The sequence below is a fragment of the Lithobates pipiens genome, unplaced genomic scaffold, assembly GCF_037356315.1.
Source record: "Lithobates pipiens isolate NorthernLeopardFrog02 unplaced genomic scaffold, aLitPip1_a1.2 Scaffold_16, whole genome shotgun sequence".
Lineage (NCBI taxonomy): Eukaryota > Metazoa > Chordata > Amphibia > Anura > Ranidae > Lithobates > Lithobates pipiens.
The window spans coordinates 105,179,610-105,202,499 of NW_027507748.1; the positions used below are offsets into that span (position 1 = coordinate 105,179,610).

Here is a 22,890-nt window from a genome sequence, read left to right on the forward strand (position 1 = left end):
AGGCATAACTTTTTTTTATCCATTTTTGCTAGAATAGGGGACGGTTATAAGCCCTGTCAGATTTTTTTTTATTGTGTATTAATATTATTCTTTTTTTTTATTCTTGTAAGAAATCGGTGATAGAATGTTGTCTTCAGCTGCAGATCTAATTTCAAGCACTTGGCATCATTTACGTCATTAGACTGGCACACTGATGTCTGGCCGACAGTGAAGGTGACCGCTCTGTGCACGAGAGGGCGCTGTAGCAATAGAAAAGAGGTACAGCCTTCCTAGCACAGCATGTGTCAGGCCCGGCTCTCGTCCTCGCTTTACGGCTGAGTGACGTGGAACGTCAACAGAGAAGATGGCTGAGACGGATGAAGCTTCTCCCTTGTCTTCTCCGTCTCCGCCGCTTTCCTCCCCGGGAGCCGGAGAGGAGGAGGAAGAGGAGGAGGAGGCTGACTCCTGGTAAGACGGGCTGCTAGGAAATTGGGGTGCGGGACATTTCACCACAACATACGGGGCGGGGAGAGGGACAGGAGACCCGGATATACTGAGGAGGCACCGAGGTGAAACAGGGGCCAGTGAGGGGGCAACGGAGGAAAAAGTGGGGTGCAGTGAGAAAGGACAGAGGGCCAGTGAGGGAAGAGTGTCAACAAAAAAGGAGAACTGGCTCATCGGAAGAGGAATGGGGGCCAGCGAGGGAGGGGGTTAATGAAGAAAGAGAGGGGGCAACTGAGGTAGAACAGGGGGCCAGTGAGGAAGGACAGGAGGCAACCAAAGAAGAACAGGAGGCCAGTGAAAAAGGAGAGGGGGCAGCTTAGGAAGAATGTGGGGCCAGTGAGGAAGGAGAAGGAGCAACTGAAGGAAAGAGGGCCAGTGAAAAAGGAGATGGGGCAACTTAGGAAGAATATGGGGCCAGTGAGCGAGGAGAGGAGGCAACCAAAGAAGAACAGGGGGCAAGTGAAAAAGAACAGGGGGCAACTGAGGACAAACGGGAGGGCCAGTGAGGGAGGAGAGGAGGCAACCAAAGAAGAACCAGGGGCAATCGAGTAAGAACAGAAGGGCAGTGAAAAAGGAGAGGGGGCAACTTAGGAAGAACAGGGGGCCAGTGAGGGAGGAGAGGAGGTGTTCTGTTGAGAAGTGCCCCCCATCAAATAGTGCCCGCGCAGGATGGAGCCGCACTTTAGCTGATTTGCCAATTAGCTGAAGTGACGTGACCAGGACGCAAGCGCACATCATAGGAGGTATCTCTCTATGGTAGATACCATTTCACGGGCAGAATTGAAACCTATACAAACAGCGGGGGGAGAACTTAGTTCTCACATTGTGCCTCACTGTGGGGCGGCTTTACAGTGTGCTGATGGTCTGGTTTTGTCTGTGTTGAACGGCCGGTTTTGCCTGTGTGAAAGGGCGGCTTGCAGCACAGACAAAACCAGCTCTTCAACACAGCCACTAGCTACCCTCCAGCAGCAGCGATGCACAATCTAAGAACTACGGTCTCCCCCGCTGTTTGTATAGGTTTAAATTGTGCCTGTGAAATGGTATTTCCCATCAAGAGATACCTCCTACGATGTGTGCATGTGCCCTGGTTATGTCAGCCCAGCTGATCGGCAAATCAGCTGTTGTGCTATTCCATACGGTGCATGCACAGTACATACCGGACACTATTTCATCGGGGGCACTTCTCAACAGAACAGAGGCAAATGAGGAAGAACAGGGGGCCAGTGAGGGGAGGACAGGAGGAAACCAAAGAAGGACCAGGGGCAATCGAGTAAGAACAGGAGGGCAGCGGAACAAAGGAGTGGGGGCAGCTTAGGCAGAACAGGGGGCCAGTGAGGGAGGAGAGGAGGCAACCAAAGAAGAACATGGGCCAGTGAGGGAAGAGAGGAGGCAACTAAGGAAGAACATGGGGCCAATGAAAAAAAGAGAGGGGACAACTGGGGAAGGAGAGTGGGCAACTTAAAGAGGAAGTAAACCCTGATGGGTTTACTTCCTCTTTCATTCCCTGCAAAGGTAAAGCATAATGGACTACTATGCATCGCATAGTAGTCCATTATGTGTCACTTGCCTGACACAGGAGCCAGCGAAGTCACTGCTGTCCCCTGTAGTCTGGCGCGTCCATCTTCTCGTGGGGTCTCGCAGCTGCGCCGCTGTGCCGCTGTCATTCGGCGAAGCCATGATGACGTCACTCCCGCGCATGCGCACGGGAGCCGACACGCGCGGCAGCTCCGTGGTTGGAAATGCTGCGCTCAGTGCGCCTGTGCGCCACTGTCTACGGCAAATGCACCGTAGGCAGAGGTGCCTGTATTTGGGCAAATATCTCCTAAACCGTATAGGTTTAGGAGATATTTCTTGGACCTACAGGTCCTTAATCTAGGCTTACCTGTAGGTCAAAGTGGTTTGTAAGGGTTTACAACCACTTTAAGGACCGGGGTCCAGTGAGGAATGAGAGGGATCACTGAGGCTAGGTTCACACCTGGCTTTCGTGAGTGAATGCATGTTTTTGAGCTACAAGCATAGGACAGCCTATTCATTTCTATGGACTCCCCTACATATGACAAATGTGCCGAAGTAGCTCATGTAACATGTTGGGATTTAAGCCTTGCACATTTTTTGACGCATGGAAAAATGTGCGTGTGCTTGCCACGTTGGGGTGCCACTAACAATGAATGGCACCACGAGTGCCATGTGCTTTTTTTTTTTTTGTGTTTCAGAATGTCTTAAAAAAACTGCACTTTTTAACGTGGCACTAGGACCTGAGTAAGTACAGGGGACCACTGAAGATGGAATGGGGGGGCAACCAAAGTGGAAGGACTGGGGCTAACCTCAAAGCTTGTGCTGGACACCGATTAGAGGGGGGGGGGCACACTTGATATGGAACAAATGATAGGAAATTATAAATATTAGGTATGGGCGGGGGGTGATGCTATGAAGCTGTTGGGGACACTGAGGAAGAAGATGGTAGCAGAGGTAGAGACTGGAGTGTGACCATGACACTGAGGAAAAGATGGGGGCAGTGGGGAAGAGGCGAGTGCAGGTGGCAATGCCCAGAGAGAGGCAGCAGTGGGGGGTGATACTGAGAACAAGATGGCACATTTACACTAAGACCCAAAGGAAGAGATGGGAGTGTTTGACATACGTGGGTTAGAGTAACAGATATTAAAGTGGACTTTAACCCTCCTATACGTTACAGCAAAGAGAGGTGCCATCTTAGCCTCATGATGCTGCACATGTGATCAATTATGACATCAGCTTATTGATTTCTTGACAGTTTGGTTGTGAAAACAAGTCGCTGTGAACTTGTGATAGATTTCATTCCATGAATGTAACTTTTAAGAAACTGTTAAAACGTTGGGTTTATTTCTGCTATAAAAGTGAGATGGGAGCTGATTTGCCATGATACCAAAGAAGAAAGTGAATTGGTGGGTGACACCAAGGAAGATGCAGGAGCAGTGGGTCACAAGGCAGATGAAGAGATGACAGCAGTAGGTGACAGAGAGGAAGAAACAGTTGCAGGTGGTGACTCCGAGGAGATTTCAGTATAGGTAACATCCAGCTTCATGCTGTGAACCATGTCACACCATGGTCTCTCCACTGGCTGGCAGACTATGCTGTAACATAATACTGCTGAGGGGAAGGATTATACCATGTGGTAAATGGCAGAGACAGAGATTCTAGTCTGAAGTGAGTAGGGCTGGAAGGCACATAAGTCACATTAATGTGAGGCAGGGTGTGATTCTAGAAGAGATCATTGAAGGAAGAGAGGGGCTAGTTTAAGGTAGGATAAATAAAAAATCATAGATTGGAAGGGCAGTAAGAGTGTAGACATTGGTAATTCACAGGACAGTGAAGGTGGTAAGCAATGATGCCAATGTGAAGAATTGAGCAAAGTGTGAGATATTTGTGTAGGACGTTGCCTTGTCAAGGTAGAGAACTAAATGGAACCATGTTGTACACAGGAAATGATAGATATCAAGGGCAGTGTGATTCAGTGAAGTTGATGATGATGAAGAGTAGGTCCATTGGGATGTTGTGGAGAAGGGGTAGAGAGCAAGGCCAGTGTAATGCAGTGTCGTTTATAGATGGTAAGGCAGGTGTGATGCAGTGCAGGTGATGGGTAGAGAGAGAGAGGCTGGTGCAGTGAAGGCGGTGGGTAGAGAGAGGCTGATGCGGTGAAGGCGGTGGGTAGAGAGAGGCTGATGCGGTGAAGGCGGTGGGTAGAGAGAGGCTGATGCGGTGAAGGCGATGGGTAGAGACTTGCTTGATGATGTATGGACATTATAAGGGAGATGTAAATTGGCAAAGTATAAGATACAATGCTTTGGTGAGAGATATTGAATTTTTTTTGGAAGTGTAGTTTTAGTTCCTCTGTGCAATAAAAACACTGTAAATTCTTTTCTGTCACATGTGCAGTCAGGTCTTGCATGGTGGAATTTCATTGGTGCCACTGTTAACCTGTTTTGAAAATTCATGTTCTGAGACTGTCATCCTTTTATTTCCTTTGCTAACTATTTTGTCACCAGAGCAAGAGTCTTGTTTGTTCCAGCTCAGTGACTCAAAAGTAACTAGTAAAGGAAGGACAGAGTTAGCAATCTCAGATCATATATGAAACCCGTACTAAAAAAAGAGCATTGCTAACTGCCATCTAAGATTGCTAGTTTCTTGGCTGTGTCAGGTACATAGATCAAGGAAGTCAGAGCTCCTAATCTGTGTGCTTTCTCCAGGTGAGTGACTAAAGTAGTAGTGCATGTAAACCCTAACAATAAACTCTTAACTGCGATTGGTCTGTAAAATAGACCATTGAAAGCATTTTGTAAGAGAATATCTGTTTAATATGTGAAAAACAATACCTGTTGATCCTGACAACTCTTGTGAGAAAATATGTTCCTGTCCTGCACTTTTATCAGTTACAATGCCCCCATCAATCTCGGCAGGATACAGAAAACCCCTTCCCAATTAATCATCTTTTAGAGGCGAGAGGGGGGGGTGTTCTGTAGTTGTTGCTGCTTCTCCATTGATAAAGTACAGTGAGTGAGTGTTGCCAGATTCTGAGTGCACCAGTTTTAGTAAATCTCCCCACTGTATTCCAACAGGGGGACTAGGCAGCTGTACACATGGATCAAACATTGTCTGGTTCCGGCCCTTTCCTAGGCTTTAGTCAGCAGTGGGAGCATCCATATCTATATATTTATGCTGGGTTCCTACCAGCTCAGATACAGAAGAGCATGCAGTTCCTGTGTTTGGGAAATGACTCTGCGGTTGTTGGTGCTCTCCCAGACAGCAAGGTCTTATGTGAAAAGCAATAAAAGTGAGTAGATGCCACATGTTGAATGCTGCCGGCAACATTTTGCCTATGCAGTGCAACAGATGTATAGTTTTACGTGTGTTTCATTTTCTGACTATGTACTTGTCAGTGTTTAGAAAAGGGCCTGCCAAAGAAGATACATCACGTTCTGCTTTTGTACAGAGCTCACATGACTAGTGGTTTGTGTAGACTCAACTGATCACATTATGTACAATTCTGTGTATGTTACTGATAACTGCAGTTTATTCATAGATTATTTCCCACTCTGGAGTGATTTTAAAAGGACTTTATGACATGACAGGAATGTCTGTCCTGGTACCTAGCCACTTAAAGAATGTTGCTCATTTATACATATGGTATTTTATGTGTGTGTGTTTGTTTTTATTCACACTCTACTTTTCACTTTTCCCTTTTTATTTTTTATTTTTTATTTATTTTTTATTTTTTTTCTTAAAAAAAATAAAATTTGTCTGACATCAAGAAAATCCTTTAAAACTTTGCTTTGTTCTCTGGCTTTTATTGGCTGGCCACATTAGTTACAGCCCTACTGCCAAGTGTAGATTCCGTGTAGAGTTGTTTAGTCAGCATTCCTGGGAGCATTTGAATTGTATCCAGACACTGCGGGTGTTAACAGATTGTCAGGAAGGTGTGGGGAAAGTCATGCCATTCAGGGCAGGGTTAGCCATCTCACCTAGTTACAGGTCAAAGGTTCTTCACAATTATTGCTAAGATGTTCACTGGAAAGATTATTTTAATACAAGTGGAGTTTATCTTTTGCAGCCAAGGAGCCCCCATCTTTGCCTCGGTTTTACAGTTGCTATGGTGCTGAACATGGGATCATTATGACACCGGCCATTTTTATGGTTTGACAGTTCAATTAAAGTAGAACTTTAGGCAAAACTTTTTTTCCCCTTCATTTTGGATAGAGTAAAGGAGGGCTATAACCCCTGTTAGATTTTTGTTTCGCCATCTGTGTCCCATTATATAGATTTCCCCTCACTTCCTGTCCCATATCCAAACAGGAAGTGAGAGGCAATCCCTGTAAATTAAGGGAATTCACCAGAACTATTGTCCCCATTGGGAGATGTCCCCTCTGTTACTTTTCTGGGGACAACCCCAAAATTTGTGATTTTTTTTCTTTTACTTTAACTTTCAATGATAATGGTAAACAGAACAAATAAAGAGGGCAAATTTTCTTAACGGGGCACAGACAGCAATAAAAAATGACAAACGTTCTAATCGCTCTCTACTCTATCAAAAACAAAAAAAAGTTTTGCCTTTTTAGTTTAACTTTAAAGTATATGTGAACCCTCACTTTGTAAAAACCACCCATTCAATATAAAAAAGAAATGTAATACCTTTTTTTTTTTTTTTTTGTAATATATATTTTATTTAATTTATATTTTATAAGTGATTACATTGCCTGTGCTCTCAGCTGCATAAGAGCTGGGGGAGGAGAAACTGTAGCACACTGAACTTCCCAGTGACCACGCTGTGCTCTCATGCCTGTGGGCCTGGCAGGAACACCGGAGATTTCACACAAAGGAAGCAATACAAAGAGAACAGCATAGCTTTTCATACAAGTACATGGTACAGCAGCCACATATGAATATGAAATGGTGGGTTTACATACCCTTTAGGAGCACAAGCAACTGTGGCAGTTATTGTAACTATTTTGGGAAACCAACCGATCGGTTTAGTTTCATTCTAAATCTTTCAATGTGGAACTCACTAATTTTGCTGTAAAATATTTAATCTCCAACAGGTAGTATGAGGTTCATCCATAAAGTCTAGGACAGATGTAGGGTCCAGGGAAGTCCTTTTGAAGAAATCACTGTATCAGCCCTTGAGAGATGTAAAGATGATAGTGATTCTCCCTTCTGACGTCCTTCTAAAACTAAAATAAAGGTGACAGCCCTGAATATTCACCTTCAAATAACAAGTCTGCAGTGACGGCTTCTGTATTTCTGACGGGTTTCTCTTTAACCGCTTCCCGACCACCTCACGCAGATATACTGCGGCAGGAAGGCACGTACCGGCAGATTAACGTACCTGTACATTGACCTTTTAAGGGGCAGCTTGCGGGCGTGCGCCCGCCTGCCGGTAGCGCCGTACCCACGATCGTCTCACAGTGAGTAAGAACGGGGAAATGCTAATGTACAGAAGCATTTCCCCATTATGCCTAATGACACTAATCACAGCTCCCTGTAATCGGGAGCGGTGATCAGTGTAATTTCACACACAGTCCCCCACAGTTAGAATCACTCCCTAGGACACACTTAACCCCTACAGTGCCACCTAGTGGTTAACCCCTTCCCTGCCAGTCACATTTACACAGTAATCGGTGTATTTTTAATTGCACAGATCGCTGTATAAATGTGAATGGTCCTAAAATAGCTCCAAAAGTGTCCGCCATAATGCGCAGTCACGATAAAAATCGCTGATCGCCGCCCTTACTAGTTAAAAAAAAAAAGCCATAAAATGATCCCCTATTTTGTAGACGCTATAACTTTTGCGCAAACCAATCAAACGCTTATTGTGATTTTTACCAAAAATATGTAGAAGAATACATATTGGCCTAAACTGAGGGAAAAAAAACATTATATATATTTTTTGGGGATATTTATTATAGCAAAAAGTAAAAAATAATGCTTTTTTCTTCAAAATTGGCGCTATTTTTTTGTTTATTGCACAAGAAATAAAAACCGCAGAGGTGATCAAATGCCACCAAAAGAAAGCTCTATTTGTGGGGAAAAAAAGGACGTCAATTTTGTTTGGAGGCCACGTCGCACGACCGCGCAATTGTCAGTTAAAGCGAAGTAGTGCCGAATCGCAAAAAGTGCTCTGGTCTTTGGCCAGCCAAATGGTTCGGGGCTTAAGTGGTTAAGACTGATTTTAAGCCCTATTCTACACTTTATGTAGCCCCTGCCTTTCCTCTGTCCTGATTTGTGTGCAGGTAAAGTTCCGCACAAGGGATATAACAGTCAGGATGTGTCCCTTGTACTGATGCCTTTTCTGTTAGGAGTAATCTTCTTCGTCCTGCCTGTCCCCATCACTCCACCAACACACCCATCCATCCTTGCTCACATAACCCCCCCCCCCCCCTCACCACCACCTTAATCTTATACAACTAAGGGACTGTCACAGGATCCCATGAAGACAGCTTGATGATGCAACACCCTATCTGCCCAGTGGCTCCATTCATATAAACCATACTACAGCGTCTGTGAATCAAAAAGGATGTATGAATGTAGGTGTCAGAGAGCTATCATTGATCTGCCTGTCCTCCATTCTTCATCATGTTTCATTCAAGCTGTAGTATGGCTTCTGTGAATGGGAAGGCTGGGTGGAAACGGCAAGTACAGTCAGCCTGTCTTGATGAGAGGCTCCGACAGCCTCTTAGTTCTGTTAACCTTGCTGCACGGGAAGATGGTGTTGGGTGGCAGGCCAGAGGAGGATTACTACAACAGAAGAGGAATCAACACGAGACATATCCTACTGATTGTAAGTTATGTTCCTTTTGCAGATTTTTCTGTTGTTGATTTTGGTTGCACTTAGGCTTTAAAACAGATCAACTGACTATAGCTCGCAGCTCTGATCAGTGTATTCTGACAGCGGGGAAGTTTCTCTGCTGTCAATACAATAGCCCAGCGGGGAGGATTCCCCCAGCCACATAAAGTGTGTTGATGATAGAATCTAGTTATTGTTTTTTTTTTTTTTCATTCAACCCGCTGGTTGAATTAAAATGGTGGTGGCGGAGGGATACCTTAGGCTAGGGCCTAGATCTGCTTTAAATTGGAACTTCTGCTCCTCCCCCTCCTCCTCTGCTATATTTGGAATACATTTTTTGTGGGGTGGGAGCTGCTCCCCCCTTCCAGTCAGATTGTCATACTGGTGGAACTTCTCCCCCATGTCCTCTGCACCCACTCTTGCCCGCAACCTTGGATATGCTACAGCTCCCAGAAGGCCGCAGGGCCATTCACAAAGCGCAGTTGACATATGTGCTTTGGAAAGCTGGCTTTGAAGCCACAAGGAGTCACAGCTGGCTGCCCACAGTTACCATGTCTTGATTTTTGCAGAACTGACTGAAGATCCTCTTTAACCACTTCCCTAGCGCACATAGTCAAATGATGTCCTTTGTGCGGGGATATCTGATGCCTGCAGCTTCTTTCCAGTCGGCGATTCTGTGCACCATAAGAACGATCATAGCAGCAGTTCTGCCACTTGATCGTTCTTATAGGCGACGTCCCCCCCGCCACCATCCGCTGCTTCTCCGGGCACTCCTGTGCCATCGGGGACCTGAAGAAATAATCGGCCCGCGCCGGATAATGACGATTGAGATTTATGGTGACCAGATGGTCACCAGTCATCTCTATGGCCGTCGGAGGTTCCTGGATGTAAACAAAGCCGCGATCACGGCTGTCGGCATGAGATCAGTGAATTTTTTTTCACATTCTCATGCTTTCCAGCCTGGAGGAGAGATGTGGGGTCTTATTGACCCTGCATGTCTCCATAAAGAGGACCTGTCACATAGATTCCTATTGCAAGAGTTTACATTCATTCTAATAGGAATAAAAGTGATCAAAAAGAAAAAAAAAACATTTAAACCCCTGTCCCCAGTAGCTCGCACTCATAAGCGAACGCACACGCAAGTTTCGCCCACATATGAAAACACCATTCAACCCATACATGTGAGGTATCGCTATGTGCGTTAGAGCGTGTGCAACAATTCTAGCACTAGACCTCCTCTAACTCTAAACTGGTAACCTGAATAGTTAAAGCGTCGCCTATGGAGATTTTTAAGTACTGAAGTTTGGCGCCATTTCATGAGTGTGTGCAATTTTAAAACGTGACATGTTCGGTATCTATTTACTTGGCTTAACATCATCTTTCACATTATACAAAAAAATTGGGCTAACTTTACTGTTTTTTTAATTCATGAAATCATTATTTTCCCCAATAAATTTGTTTGAAAAATTATTGCGTAAATGCCGCAAGATAAAAAGTTGCAATGACTGCCATTTTATTCCCCATGGTGTCTGCTAAAAAAAAAAAATTATAATGTTTAGGGGTTCTGAGTAATTTTCTAGCCAAAAAAAAATTATTTTTACATGTAGGAGTGAATTGCCAGAATAAGCCAGGTATTGAAGTGGTTAAAGTGATCGCAAAGGTTTGTTTTAAAAAAAAAAAAAAAAAAAACATGTTATACTTTTTGCAGGGTTTTGCACAGAGCAGCCAGATCCTCCTTTTATGGGGTCCCTCAGCGGCGCTTCTGGCTCCTCCTCTTCTCCAGTGCCCTCACGGAGAGCTGCATTCCATGGGACACTCGTGGCGTGCTACATCCATTGACACAGACAGCAGGACTCTGCTCCGCCCCCCGGCTCCCATGTCACTGGATTTCATTGACAGCAGCAGAAGTCAATGACTCCCACTGCTATCAATCTATCCAATGAGGACTTGAGACAGCAGCTGGAGCTGCTTTGCTCGTTTACGTGGCTGCAAAGATCAGGTTCAGGAAAGTAAAAGGGGGGGGGGCTCTGGGGGGGCTGCTGCAGCACGGAAGGTTTTTCATCTTAATGCATTAAGGTGAAAGACCCTGAGGCTTTACAACCCTTTTAAGGACTAGATAAATCCCAGAAGCCAGGGCTTTAAAAAAATCTACAGTTGGAGTTTTCTCCTTCCCTTTTTAATAATTTTGCCATTACTTGATATCCATATTTTCTGGTTTCTCTAAATTGTATGCTAAAATGTACTTTAATTTGTCCTATGCAGCGATTGCATGCATAATTTAGAAGGGGTTCTCTATACCTTTTTTAGGCAGTTCATTTTTGATGAATCTTCTCCATATTGGGCTAAGGCACTAATTCAGAGAACAGGTGTGTTCCTGTCAATGAATTGTTCATCACGTACACCCTACAGCTATATTCTTCATATGTATTGTGCTAGATCCTTTTAACAAATGAAACATCATGATTATCAGGAAATGATGCAAAACCTTTTTTTTTTTTTTTTTTTTTTTTTTTAAATATATGAAAGGAAGCCTTGTCAATGGCTGAAGGAAAACCTCCAGTCATATTTTTGTTGGTCACATCCTTTAACCCCCCCCCCCCCCCCCCCGCTGCTAAGGAATATGTATTGCATTTTTAATAACGGGAACAGAAGACTGCACTAAAAAAGTTACATGTATGCAATGATTAGCTCTTTCCATGTGCTGCCTTCTAATACACCTTTTGGCACAATAAACAGTTTTGAGCCTGTCATATAATACATCCCATTTCGGTGGGTTCCGGAGACAAACTGGCCATTTCCTATAATGTGTTTCAGCAGTGACTCCCCCCTCTTCCTCCTCCTCATCGATTTATAGTGGTCAGAAACCTGTTTTCTGCCTTGATGTAACATTGTAAGGCCTGAGCTATTCAGGCAATTTTTAGTAGTCTAGTTGTGGTGCTATTATTAACTGATAAATCACTTAGGCCACGGGTGTCCAAACTTTTTTCAAAGAGGGCCAGATTCGATGAAGTGAACATGTGTGAGGGCCGACCATTTTGCCTGACATTCTTTGAACCATTAAAATTCGGTCATTCGAGCACTCATACCTGGCCCAACAAGAATTCTCGTGCCTTTGTCGCGCTCGTTTGCCCGACACACAGACGCATGCTCTGTTCTTTAGGGGTACCGTTAAGTCTTAATGGTACCCCACACATTGGAAACATGGGGTGCTTTTGGTGCAGCGCAATTAAAAAAAAAAAAAAGCTCTGGGACTTCTTTCCCTGCATTTTTGTGGGTATGGAAGCCCATTGAAATGCATGGGCTGCCCTACACACAGCATGCAGCCATGCAGATGTGAGCCAAGGGCTTATTGGAGGGGCAGTAAAACTACATGGTTGAGCTGTTTTTACCACCCCCAACTTCTCCCCCTTTAGCTGCAGAGGGAGCAGCTGGGGGTGTACACATGCTGTGGCTGCAGCTGGAGGTATGCTCAGGGTGAATGGGCCTGCACTGCAACTACCCCGCAAATGTGTGGACTGCACAGTTGCGGTATAGTGATGCTACATTTACGGGCTTAAAACAGGTGGTGAGGAGGCAACATAATGCCTCTTTACCACCTTTCAAATGCCTCTAAAAAGCGATCTGTATATGGATTGCTTTTCAGAGGAGCAGCAATCCTGGCTGCTATCACACACACAAGCACCACAAAAGCAGTTCTGATGGTACAAGAATGGGGGGGGGGTCTGGATTAAAAGTAACACACATGCATACACATACACACAGACATACACACATACAGACACATGCATATACTTACATACATACAGACACATGCACACACACACATACAGACACATGCACACACGTACATACATACATACATACATACAGGCACATACATACATACAGACATACATACACACACACACACACACACACACACATACATACATGCACACAGATACATACAGACACACATACAGACACACATACATGCACACACATACAGACAGACATACACGCACATACATACAGACACACATGCACATACGCATACATACATACAGACATACATGGACACACACACACATGCAATCATACATGCACAGACACACACATGCAATCATACATGCACAGACACACACACACATGCGCACACACACAGACACACATGCACATACAGACACACATACACACACACACACACACACACATACATACAGACAGACATGCACACACATATAGACACACATGCACACACATACATACAGACATGCACACACATGCACAGACACACATACATACAGACACACATACATACAGATACACATGCACACACACACATACATACATACATACATACAGACACACATGCACACACATGCATACAAACATGCACACACATACATACATACAGACATGCACACACACACATACAGACAGACATGCACACACACACATACAGACAGACATGCACACACACATACAGACACACATGCACATACATACAGACACACATGCACATACATACAGACACACATGCACATACATACAGACACACATGCACATACATACAGACACACATGCACATACATACAGACACACATGCACATACATACAGACACACATGCACATACATACAGACACACATGCACATACATACATACAGACACACATGCACACACATACATACAGACACACATGCACACACATACATACAGACACACATGCACACATATACATACAGACACACATGCACACATACAGACACACATGCACACACACACACACACATGCACACACACACACACACATACACATAAATGAAGCCTTTTTAAAACGAATCTAGCTTGTAGTACAGTACCTTTCCATTCCATTTCCTCATTCAGCCGGGTACTGCACTGTAGGGGGAAGCAGAGAGCACAGCACACTCCTCTGCACTTTACTTTCACTTTTGAAGCCGACGGAGCTTCACACAGTGCCGGGGATCGGCTCATTTGACAGCCCTGATCCCGCAGCACACCAGGCGGGCCGTTCAAAACCGGACTGCGGGCCGCGATTGGCCCGCGGGCCGGACTTTGGACATGCCTGGCCTAGGGATTTGTGGACATCGCTGGACAGAGAGGGCGCTCAGGTATGTATTAGGGGGTGCTGTGGCAGCTGCTACAGACAGAAAGTTTTGTTATCTTAATGCATAGAATGAATTCGGAAAAAAACCTTCTGCCTTTGCAACCTCTTAACTATTAGTGACAGGTGTTTTATTTCAATTTTATAAGTGAAATCATCATGAATGTTCTCAGAATGTTGTTCAGGCCTCATTCACACAGGGCATACAATACCTTAAACCTTTGCAAGGCATGTTTTCCCACAGGGATGCACATGCTTTTTTTTTTTTTTTTTTTTTTTTATATACAGCCCGTGGTGTGTGTGAACACACTCCCAAAAACTCCACCCGATACCAAAAAAAGTGCACACACTAAGCCTGAAGGCCATGTCCACCCTCTCCCAAGATTTTCAGGACAGGCCTGAGGACCTACACCCTACCAGTCACATATGTACAAACAAAAAAATTACAAACAAAAGTCTATAAATAAAAGTGGGGCAAGAAAGTAGAGAGGGGAATTGAAAGTGACCATTGTGCAGTACATGGCCGGCAAGGGATAAAACATTTTCTCTGGTCCTAGCCAAGAGGCAGGTGTGAAGCCTCTATCAAACAGAAAACAATGGTGATGCCCCCTATCCCCCTCCTATTTTCATCTTAATATTAGACGCACTCATGTAACTCATCAGAGTGAACCAAAGTATATTGAGGGCATTTGAGACCACCAAACATCGCTATAAAGTCTTGGCGTATGTTGAAGACATTCTGTTCTCATTGACAAACCCAGAGATTTCTATCCCAAATCTCATAAATTAGTTGGACATATACTCGGCCCTCTCCAATTACAAAATGTAATGTAGGGATGCACCGAATGGTTTTTTTGGTGCCGAAACCGATACGAAAATGAAAAATACACTAGGCCGAAAACCGAAACCGATACCGAAACAGCACCGATACCGAAAATGACTATTTTCAAAAAATATTTTTATACAGGAGATGGTCAGACTGGGGACATGGTACAGGAGGTGGTCAGAGGCTGGGGACACGGTACAGGAGGTGGTCAGAGGCTGGGGACACGGTACAGGAGGTGGTCAGAGGCTGGGGACACGGTACAGGAGGTGGTCAGAGGCTGGCGACACGGTACAGGAGGTGGTCAGAGGCTGGCGACACGGTACAGGAGGTGGTCAGAGACTGGCGACCTGATAAAAGAGATAAGTGCAGCCAGTGTTGCCCCCTGTGATGCAGCCAGTGTTGCCCCCTGTGATGCAGCCAGTGTTGCCCCCCTGTGATGCAGCCAGTGTTGCCCCCCTGTGATGCAGCCAGTGTTGCCCCCCTGTGATGCAGCCAGTGTTGCCCCCCTGTGATGCAGCCAGTGTTGCCCCCCTGTGATGCAGCCAGTGTTGCCCCCCTGTGATGCAGCCAGTGTGTGTTGCCCCCCTGTGATGCAGCCAGTGTGTGTTGCCCCCCTGTGATGCAGCCAGTGTGTGTTGCCCCCCTGTGATGCAGCCAGTGTGTGTTGCCCCCCTGTGATGCAGCCAGTGTGTGTTGCCCCCCTGTGATGCAGCCAGTGTGTGTTGCCCCCCTGTGATGCAGCCAGTGTGTGTTGGTCGCAATAAGCTTATATTGATTGGTTTGCGCAAAAGTTATAGCATCTACAAAATAGGGGAATACAATTTTTTTTACTAGCAATGGCGACGATCAGAGATTTTTATTTATCATGACTGCGACGTTATGGCAGACACTTTTTTTTTTTTTTTACATTTTTTGATACATTTTTGGGACCATTTGCAATAATACAGCGATCAGTGCAATTAAAAATGCATTGATTACTGTAAAAATTTCACTGGCAGTGAAGGGGTTAACACTAGGGGGCAGTGAAGGGGTTAACGTGTGTCCTAGAAAGTGTTCTAACTGAAGGGGGATGTGGACTGTGCAGGGAAACTAACAGATCCTCTGTATTGACAGAGGATCTGTCAGTTCTCCCCTCAGAGAACCGGAAGCTGTTTGTTTACACACACAGTTCCGGGTTCTCCATGTGCCCCGAGCGATCGCGGAAGCCTGGCGGTGATCGAGACCACCGGGCACTCGCATCGGCTCGGGGGGGGGGGGGGGGGTGTGTTATGGCGCACACTCACCCCCTAGTGGCCGTCAATGGTACTGACGTACCATGATGGCGATCCGCGCAGCGGAGCCATGTTGCCGCAGTATAACTGCGGCGGCTGGTTCGTATGTGGTTAAACCTCTTCTACTCGCCACTTGGCTCTGCTTCAGGGACTTGTCTGGGGCCAGGGAACTGGCTCTCGCGCTCAGATTTCAGAAACTTGACAGAACCCCCATTAAAGCTTTAGCAAGCAATGCAGATTGGACCATTTTCTTTCCACTTTTGATCCTTGGGAGGTGTTAAGTAAGGGTCCAACAGCTTTCAAAACTCATTGTGCAGCTGCCAATTTTTACTCACTGCTTCTGAGGAAGATTTTACACTCCATTCCTTTTGAAATAGGAAAGAGATTTGGGATGTGCTTTTACCCAGGAAAAAAGAGAATTTTCACATAAATCATCCATTCCAGTAGAGTCCAGAAAAATCAGATGTAAAATTCTGACAAAGTGGTACAGAATCACAACTGTAATAAATAAGATCTACCTCTCGGTCTCTCCATTCATCTTATAAATGCAGTGAGATTGTGTATTCCACTAATGTGGTAGCTAGCAGGAGCCCACTCTATATAGGGATGTGGTTCACGATAGTTAATGAGATCAATAATATGGAAGACCTTAACGCACCTTTTAAATCTCAGAGAAGACAAATCCTTTTCCACCTGGTTTTACAGGGAATGATTTAAGTTTTTTCAGTGTACCCCCGCTGCCTTTTTTTCACCTCCTTGTTTGTTTAACAATTTAAAAACTACAGCCACACTGAGGGTCCACTCACCACAGGTACTTAGGGACTGCATTGGGTGGCTATTCCAGTGCATTCCCACTGCCCCCACATTGCAAATGTGTCTTTGGTGTGGCCAGTTCATACTACCGAAGGTGGTGGTGTGCATACTTTTGCAGTCTGATAGAACTTGTTATATGCTACATTGCAGTGTAAAAAAATTTGCAAGTTTGACATCAGCCTTAGATGTTGGCTGTATAGTAATATTGTATAAAAGTGTTTATAAACACATCAGGTGAATGTACGATCTCATTGTAAGTAGTAATCGGCCTGGAAAACCTACTAAAATAATGAGGGAGGGGGTTTATGCTGAGGTTACAAGTCCATTGATGGAGAGCTTATCATCTGTTATCTGTAGAGATCAACTTTTTTCTAAATATTATTTAATTTATTTGATAATACCACAGTTCTGATATTATTTTGGTTTAATCTGGATTTATTTTGTCTTTTTTTTTTTCCTGTTTGTGTATGTTTATTTTATAAAAGCATGTAGGTTTTTTTTTTTTTTTTTTATCATCTGAAAGGCACAGTTTAGCTTGCATGTTAATATGCATTGAGACCTTGTCACAATAAATGACTATCCAGGTAGCACAGTCTGTCAGTTTACAAAATTATTAATGAGGTATAAGACTAGAAGTGATAGAAAAACCTTCTTTTAATTTGGAAGATAGACGTTTCTTACAGAAGTGCTCTATAATCATTTTAGGAATGGAAAGCTGTGTGCACCGATCTGATGTGACCTAAAGGAATATTGTAGGGCCGTCTTCATAACATTCTACTCGAAGGGCACTTTGAGATGTATTAAAAGATGACATCCCATAAATCCAATACAGGTTCTCTACAGAGAGGATGAAATGTGAAGCTATTATTGATTATTTCTCATCTGCAGCCTTCCTCAAGAAAGCTTGTTCTGTGTGAAGCTTCGGTCTGAATATATAACATGTAAAGAGCCTCAATACAGATTTCTTAATGTACAACATGCTAGAAAACTATGTTACTGTAACATGGATTTATTTGAAAATATATAATCTGTTTTACAAGAGAACGATGCTGTACCGATTTGGTGCAGCCAATAGCATCCTTTCTTTTCAGTTTGTGGACATATGTGACAAACTAATCGCTGATTGTTACATGGTACTGTATTTCATAGTATTTTATCTAGTAGAAAAAATAAAATAAAATCTGGTCATGGTTTCCTATAAAATATTTATGGATGTAAGGCAGCTGGGATATTAAACCAACTCCATTAAAGAAATGACAGACGCCTGATTGTTGTGGATAACACTTTCAGGCTTATTTTATTAAGACGCACAACTTTCCATCTCAACCTATATATAGTGTTGGTTGTAAATGCCATCCTTTTCTTTAGCTGAATTTTATAAAGATCTCCTGGTATACAATTAAGTCTGATGTGGCTTTAACTAGCCTATAATAGTGTTCACCTCTGTGGCTTGATTCACATGGCCAATAACTTGTGTGCCCCATGCAGGGCCGTGTTTTCCTGGCATAGGGATTCACCGATGTTGCGTCTATTCCCATGCCAGCAGTCCCATAGATGTCAATTGGGATACACAGTTGCACAGACACAGCTGCTGTGTCCCAATGTTACATCCATGTAGGTAGATGGTTTGTGCATTTGTGTTGCACGTATTTATGCATATTTAAGTGCACAATACTATCCTCGGCAAAATCCATTAATATTTGTGCGTACCAGTGCAAAATACTGACTGACCGCAGATTTATTTGCTTCTTTCTTGGCGCAGAATATGCTGCCTTTCTTTTAAGCGCCTGTTTGTACAGGCACATTGTAAACAATGGGCTGCATTTCAGATCAGTAAAACATGCTGTACTGAGCTTTTTTCAAGCTGCAGTGTACAAGAAGCCAATAAAATAAGTAGCTGGTGGTAGAAGAGCACTGACAACTGTGTGTTAATGTGTTGCATATTGTGCAATATAAACAGTATGATATCTGCTGTAGGAAAGTAACCCCTCTGCAGCTGGATAACCAAACGCCCCCTGGTGCTTTAAAACATAAGTACATAGGTGAACCAGGTCTATATAATGCCAATAAAAAACGCACAAGTGCTCCAACACATTGAAAATATTGTTGAATATAGGGATCCAAACTATATACATTATAAATTTTGAAGACCCCAATCTTAAAGGCTTTCATATCACAAATCAGTGTTACATCCCATCCGGTGAATAATTTATATTGTACAAAAATTTAATTTGTATTTGTATGAAGATTGTAATTAGAAGGTAGTTTGTGAACTATGTTAGCCAATCACTTTTACAGACATTGGCACTAGTTCCCCTTCTGTTACATCTCTCCTCACTACAGACTTCTGTTGCAGCTTTTATATGGAGGGGAGAGAGGTGATCGGTAAAATCCAGTTCACTGATCTATTCTGCGAGAACTGAATCTGTCACTTCCCTCCTAAATGTAGCAGGAGAATTTACAGGCTTTCACAAGAAGTTGCCCAATTTTTGACTTCTCCCAACAGGTCCAGAAAGCTGTAAATCTTCTTCTTCTTCAGTGTATAAGCCACCACAGAACTTTATTTTTCCTAATGTAGTTCATGCAGCTGAGAAATGTTTGCTTCAGTAAAATGTTCATCTTTTCTAGTGATAAATGCAGTGTTTAAGTGTGGCCTTTCCATGTTCATAGGGTAACCGATCTAGCTGAGGCACTGGAGGCAGGTGGCTGTGACCTGGAAACTGCAAGAAATATTATTCAAGGACGACCTATTCCTTCAGATCTCAGGGCAAAAGTGTGGAAGGTAAGCAGTCTGGATACTACAGTACTATTCCTTTTATAAAATCTAGCAGAGAGATTTTTTTTCCATCTTGAAATGTGTAATCCTGCATATTGAAAATAGAGCTGCACAATTAAAGAGGAAGTAATCCTTGATGGGTTTTACTTCCTCTTTGTTTCCCTACAAAGGTAAAGTATAATGGGATACTATGCATCGCATAGTAGCCCATTATGTGTCGCTTACCTGACACAGGAGCCAGCAATGTCACCACTGTCCCCTCTTCCATGAAGTATCCATCTTCCTTCGTGGTATGTTGGCTCCGTCGCTGTGATTGGCCGGCGCCACAATGACGTCACTCCCGCGCATGATCGCCGTTAACAGCAGCACGTATGTGCCATAGACGGCGATGCTTGTCTTTTGCAAATATCTCCTAAACCGTGTAGGTTTAGGAGATATTTCTTGCATCTACAGGTAAGCCTTAATCTATGCTTACCTGTAGGTAAAAGTGTTCTGTAAGGGTTTAAAACCACTTTAATCTATAAAAAATCGTGATCTTGATTCAACCCCTTTGGCGATTGCAGTGTTTGCCAATTCTTTCATATAACAAGTGGAGAGACTTCTCTGCTCACTCAGCTGTCAAAAGAAAACATCCAGGCAGTCTGCCACCTTATTTAAATGAAACATTGTAACTAACTCTTCTTAGATCAAAGGGATAAACTTCTGTGTGTGTAAAGAAAAAAATCCTAGCAGTCTGCCAAGTTTTTAACAACCTGTAAATGCAGGAAATTTAACCACTTAAAGTCTAAATCTTTTTCTGACACTTGTTTAAGTCAAAATCAATATTTTTTGCTAGAAAATGACTTGGAACCCCCAAACATTATATATATTTTAGCAGAGACCCTAGGGAATAAAATGTCAATTGCTGCAATATTTTATGTTGCACTGTATTTGCCCAGCGGTCTTTCAAAAGCCATTTTTTGGGAAAAAATACACTTCAATTAATAAAAAAAAAAAACAGTAAAGTTAGCCCAATTTTTATTTTTTTTGTTTTACTATGAAAGATGATGATACGCCGAGAGAATCGTGAGAGAATCGTGATCTATCTTCTAAGCAAAAAAACGCTTCTCGTTTTAGTCAGATTTGTGCAGCTCTAATTGAAAATAGGCATGTAAAATATATTTTTATTTCTTTTCACTAATTGGATGGTTGAAAAATTAAAAAGCCTCTGGCATATTTACATAAATACGTAGTACATAAAAAAGGGTTTATTTTAGTAATGGCATTGCAGTTGTTTTTGTGGATGTTTGTTATTAAAAAAGAAAACAAATGTTCATTACATAATAATAAATTCCCTACCTGCCCCTCCACTTGGTTCAGGTTGTTTTTAAATCAGTAGTGCTGAACTACTTGCCTACATGCAGATCCAGGTCTGTCCAGTTTGTCAACTGCTCAATCATTCCTAGCTTCTTTGTGATTAAGAGCCGGTTCACACAGCGGGCGAGGCGACACGACTCGCCTCGCCTCGCTCTCGCAAGTCGCCCCCGTTCTGTACAATGGAACCGTTCTGAGAGGAGCGACTCGAGTCGCTCCGACTCAGAAAAAAGGTTCCTGTACTACTTTTGGGCGACCTCGGGGCGACTTGCATTGACTTCTATACAGAAGTCATCTGCAAGTTGCCGCTGAGGTCGCGGCAGGTCGCGGCGAGGCAAGTCGGAGTCGCCTCGCCTGCAGTGTGAACCGGCTCTTAGAGTCTCTCAAAGGGACCAGATCAGTGTGAGGCCTATCTTTCATTCTTGATTGTTCCATGTAGAATGAAAAGGTCTTAATTAACCACTTCTCATCTGGAGCAAATTTTGTTTTTATTTTTGCGCACAATACAATCTGCATTATTTTTTTTTATTATTATTATTTTTTTTTTTTTACTAGAAAGATTACTTACACCAGCTCTGGGCAAATTAAAAATTATCGCTTGCAGTGGGGCTGTGCCTGCACTGCAAATTTGCTTGTTTTGTCTACGACATAAGAGAAACCATTTTACTGGATCCATCGCTCCCCTGGCAGGCAGTGCTCCCACACGATCCGGTGGTGGACTGTTCCTTGGTGTATCATGTCAAGAGGGGGCTATGGACCATACTCTGGTCTTGATAAAGTCAGGACCCTAGACCGATGAAGTATGGGGGTGCAGATGCTGTGGGAACTGGTCTAGGTGCAGGAGGAGCAGGTATATAAAGTCTTTGCTAAGGCTGCCCCTAGACCAGAGCATAGTCATATAACCCTGTACAAGGACATTTATTTTCATCTGAATCTTCTATCAACATTTGACTGCTTACTGCGTTGTCAAAAATAAGGGGGAGCAAGAGAGTGGGACTTTTCATGAAGCTTGGTTGCATATTGCAACCATATACTTCATGTAAAGTCAAACTCGCTCCCCCCCCCCCTATTTTTGACTTCTACAGGGATGGAAATATATGACCTTACCAGGCCATGTCTTCACTTTAAAGCCCCAACCCCCCCCCCCCTTTCATTACTCTGCTTATTACCTTGCAGTTTCCAGATTAGTTGCCCTCGGGGTCGCCATGGGGTTGATTTACTAAAACTGGAGAGTGCAGAATCTGGTGCAGCTGTGCATGATAGCCAATCAGCTTTTAACTTCAGCTTGTTTAATTGGGCTTTGACAATAAAATCTGGAAGATTGGTTTCTATGCAGATCAGCATCATATTTTGCACTCTACCAGTTTTAGTAAATCAACCCCTATGTCTGAATTCTTTGGAAAACTTTTGGCACTTCCAGAACATTTTGGTGTTCTGTTTTAAATGCTACTTTATACATTGACATTCCACCTTAGACCCAGCCTGTCCAGACAGTATGGTTGCTACTGACTTGGCACCGACAGGCCACTTAACTCTTCAGTAAGACACGGAAGTTGAATCAACTTTACATTTTAAATAACTGTAGTGCAGAGGATTTGTTTTCCAGTCTTTTGAGGTGCAAGAAGACCACAACTTTCCCAAGCCTGGTCTTGGCAAAGAACTAACCCAACTGGGGGAACATGGGGAAAAAACAGGGTCTAGCTAGGATTAAACTTGGAGCTAAACAGAAGGAGAGGAAATGGGGCAATACCAATTCTGATAATTAAACAAGTTGTAGTGGCCCAAAACTGCCAATAGATGTTAATATACTTCAAACAATAGTGACCCAATGCAGTTTATTACAACACAGAAAAAATACAGAAAAAAAAAAAATCAGTGGGACAGGACATTTGGTACAGAAGCCGTGCTCAGCAATCCGAAAAGGACTACAAAACAACAATTGCTCCGC

The 22,890-nt window shown here is 43.5% G+C and overlaps 1 protein-coding gene across 2 annotated transcripts in view; it reads left to right on the plus strand.

The window, feature by feature from the left end:
- The first annotated feature begins 282 nt into the window (after positions 1-282).
- The window catches only part of TBC1D23 (TBC1 domain family member 23), a 118,572-nt gene continuing 95,964 nt past the window's right edge, over positions 283-22,890 (plus strand). For both annotated transcript variants that reach the window (XM_077480199.1, XM_077480200.1), the window contains exons 1-2: positions 283-447; positions 19,484-19,595. In XM_077480199.1, coding sequence (XP_077336325.1) covers positions 344-447; positions 19,484-19,595 — 216 coding nt within the window. In that variant the 5' untranslated portion in view covers positions 283-343. The remainder of the gene's footprint in view (positions 448-19,483; positions 19,596-22,890) is intronic.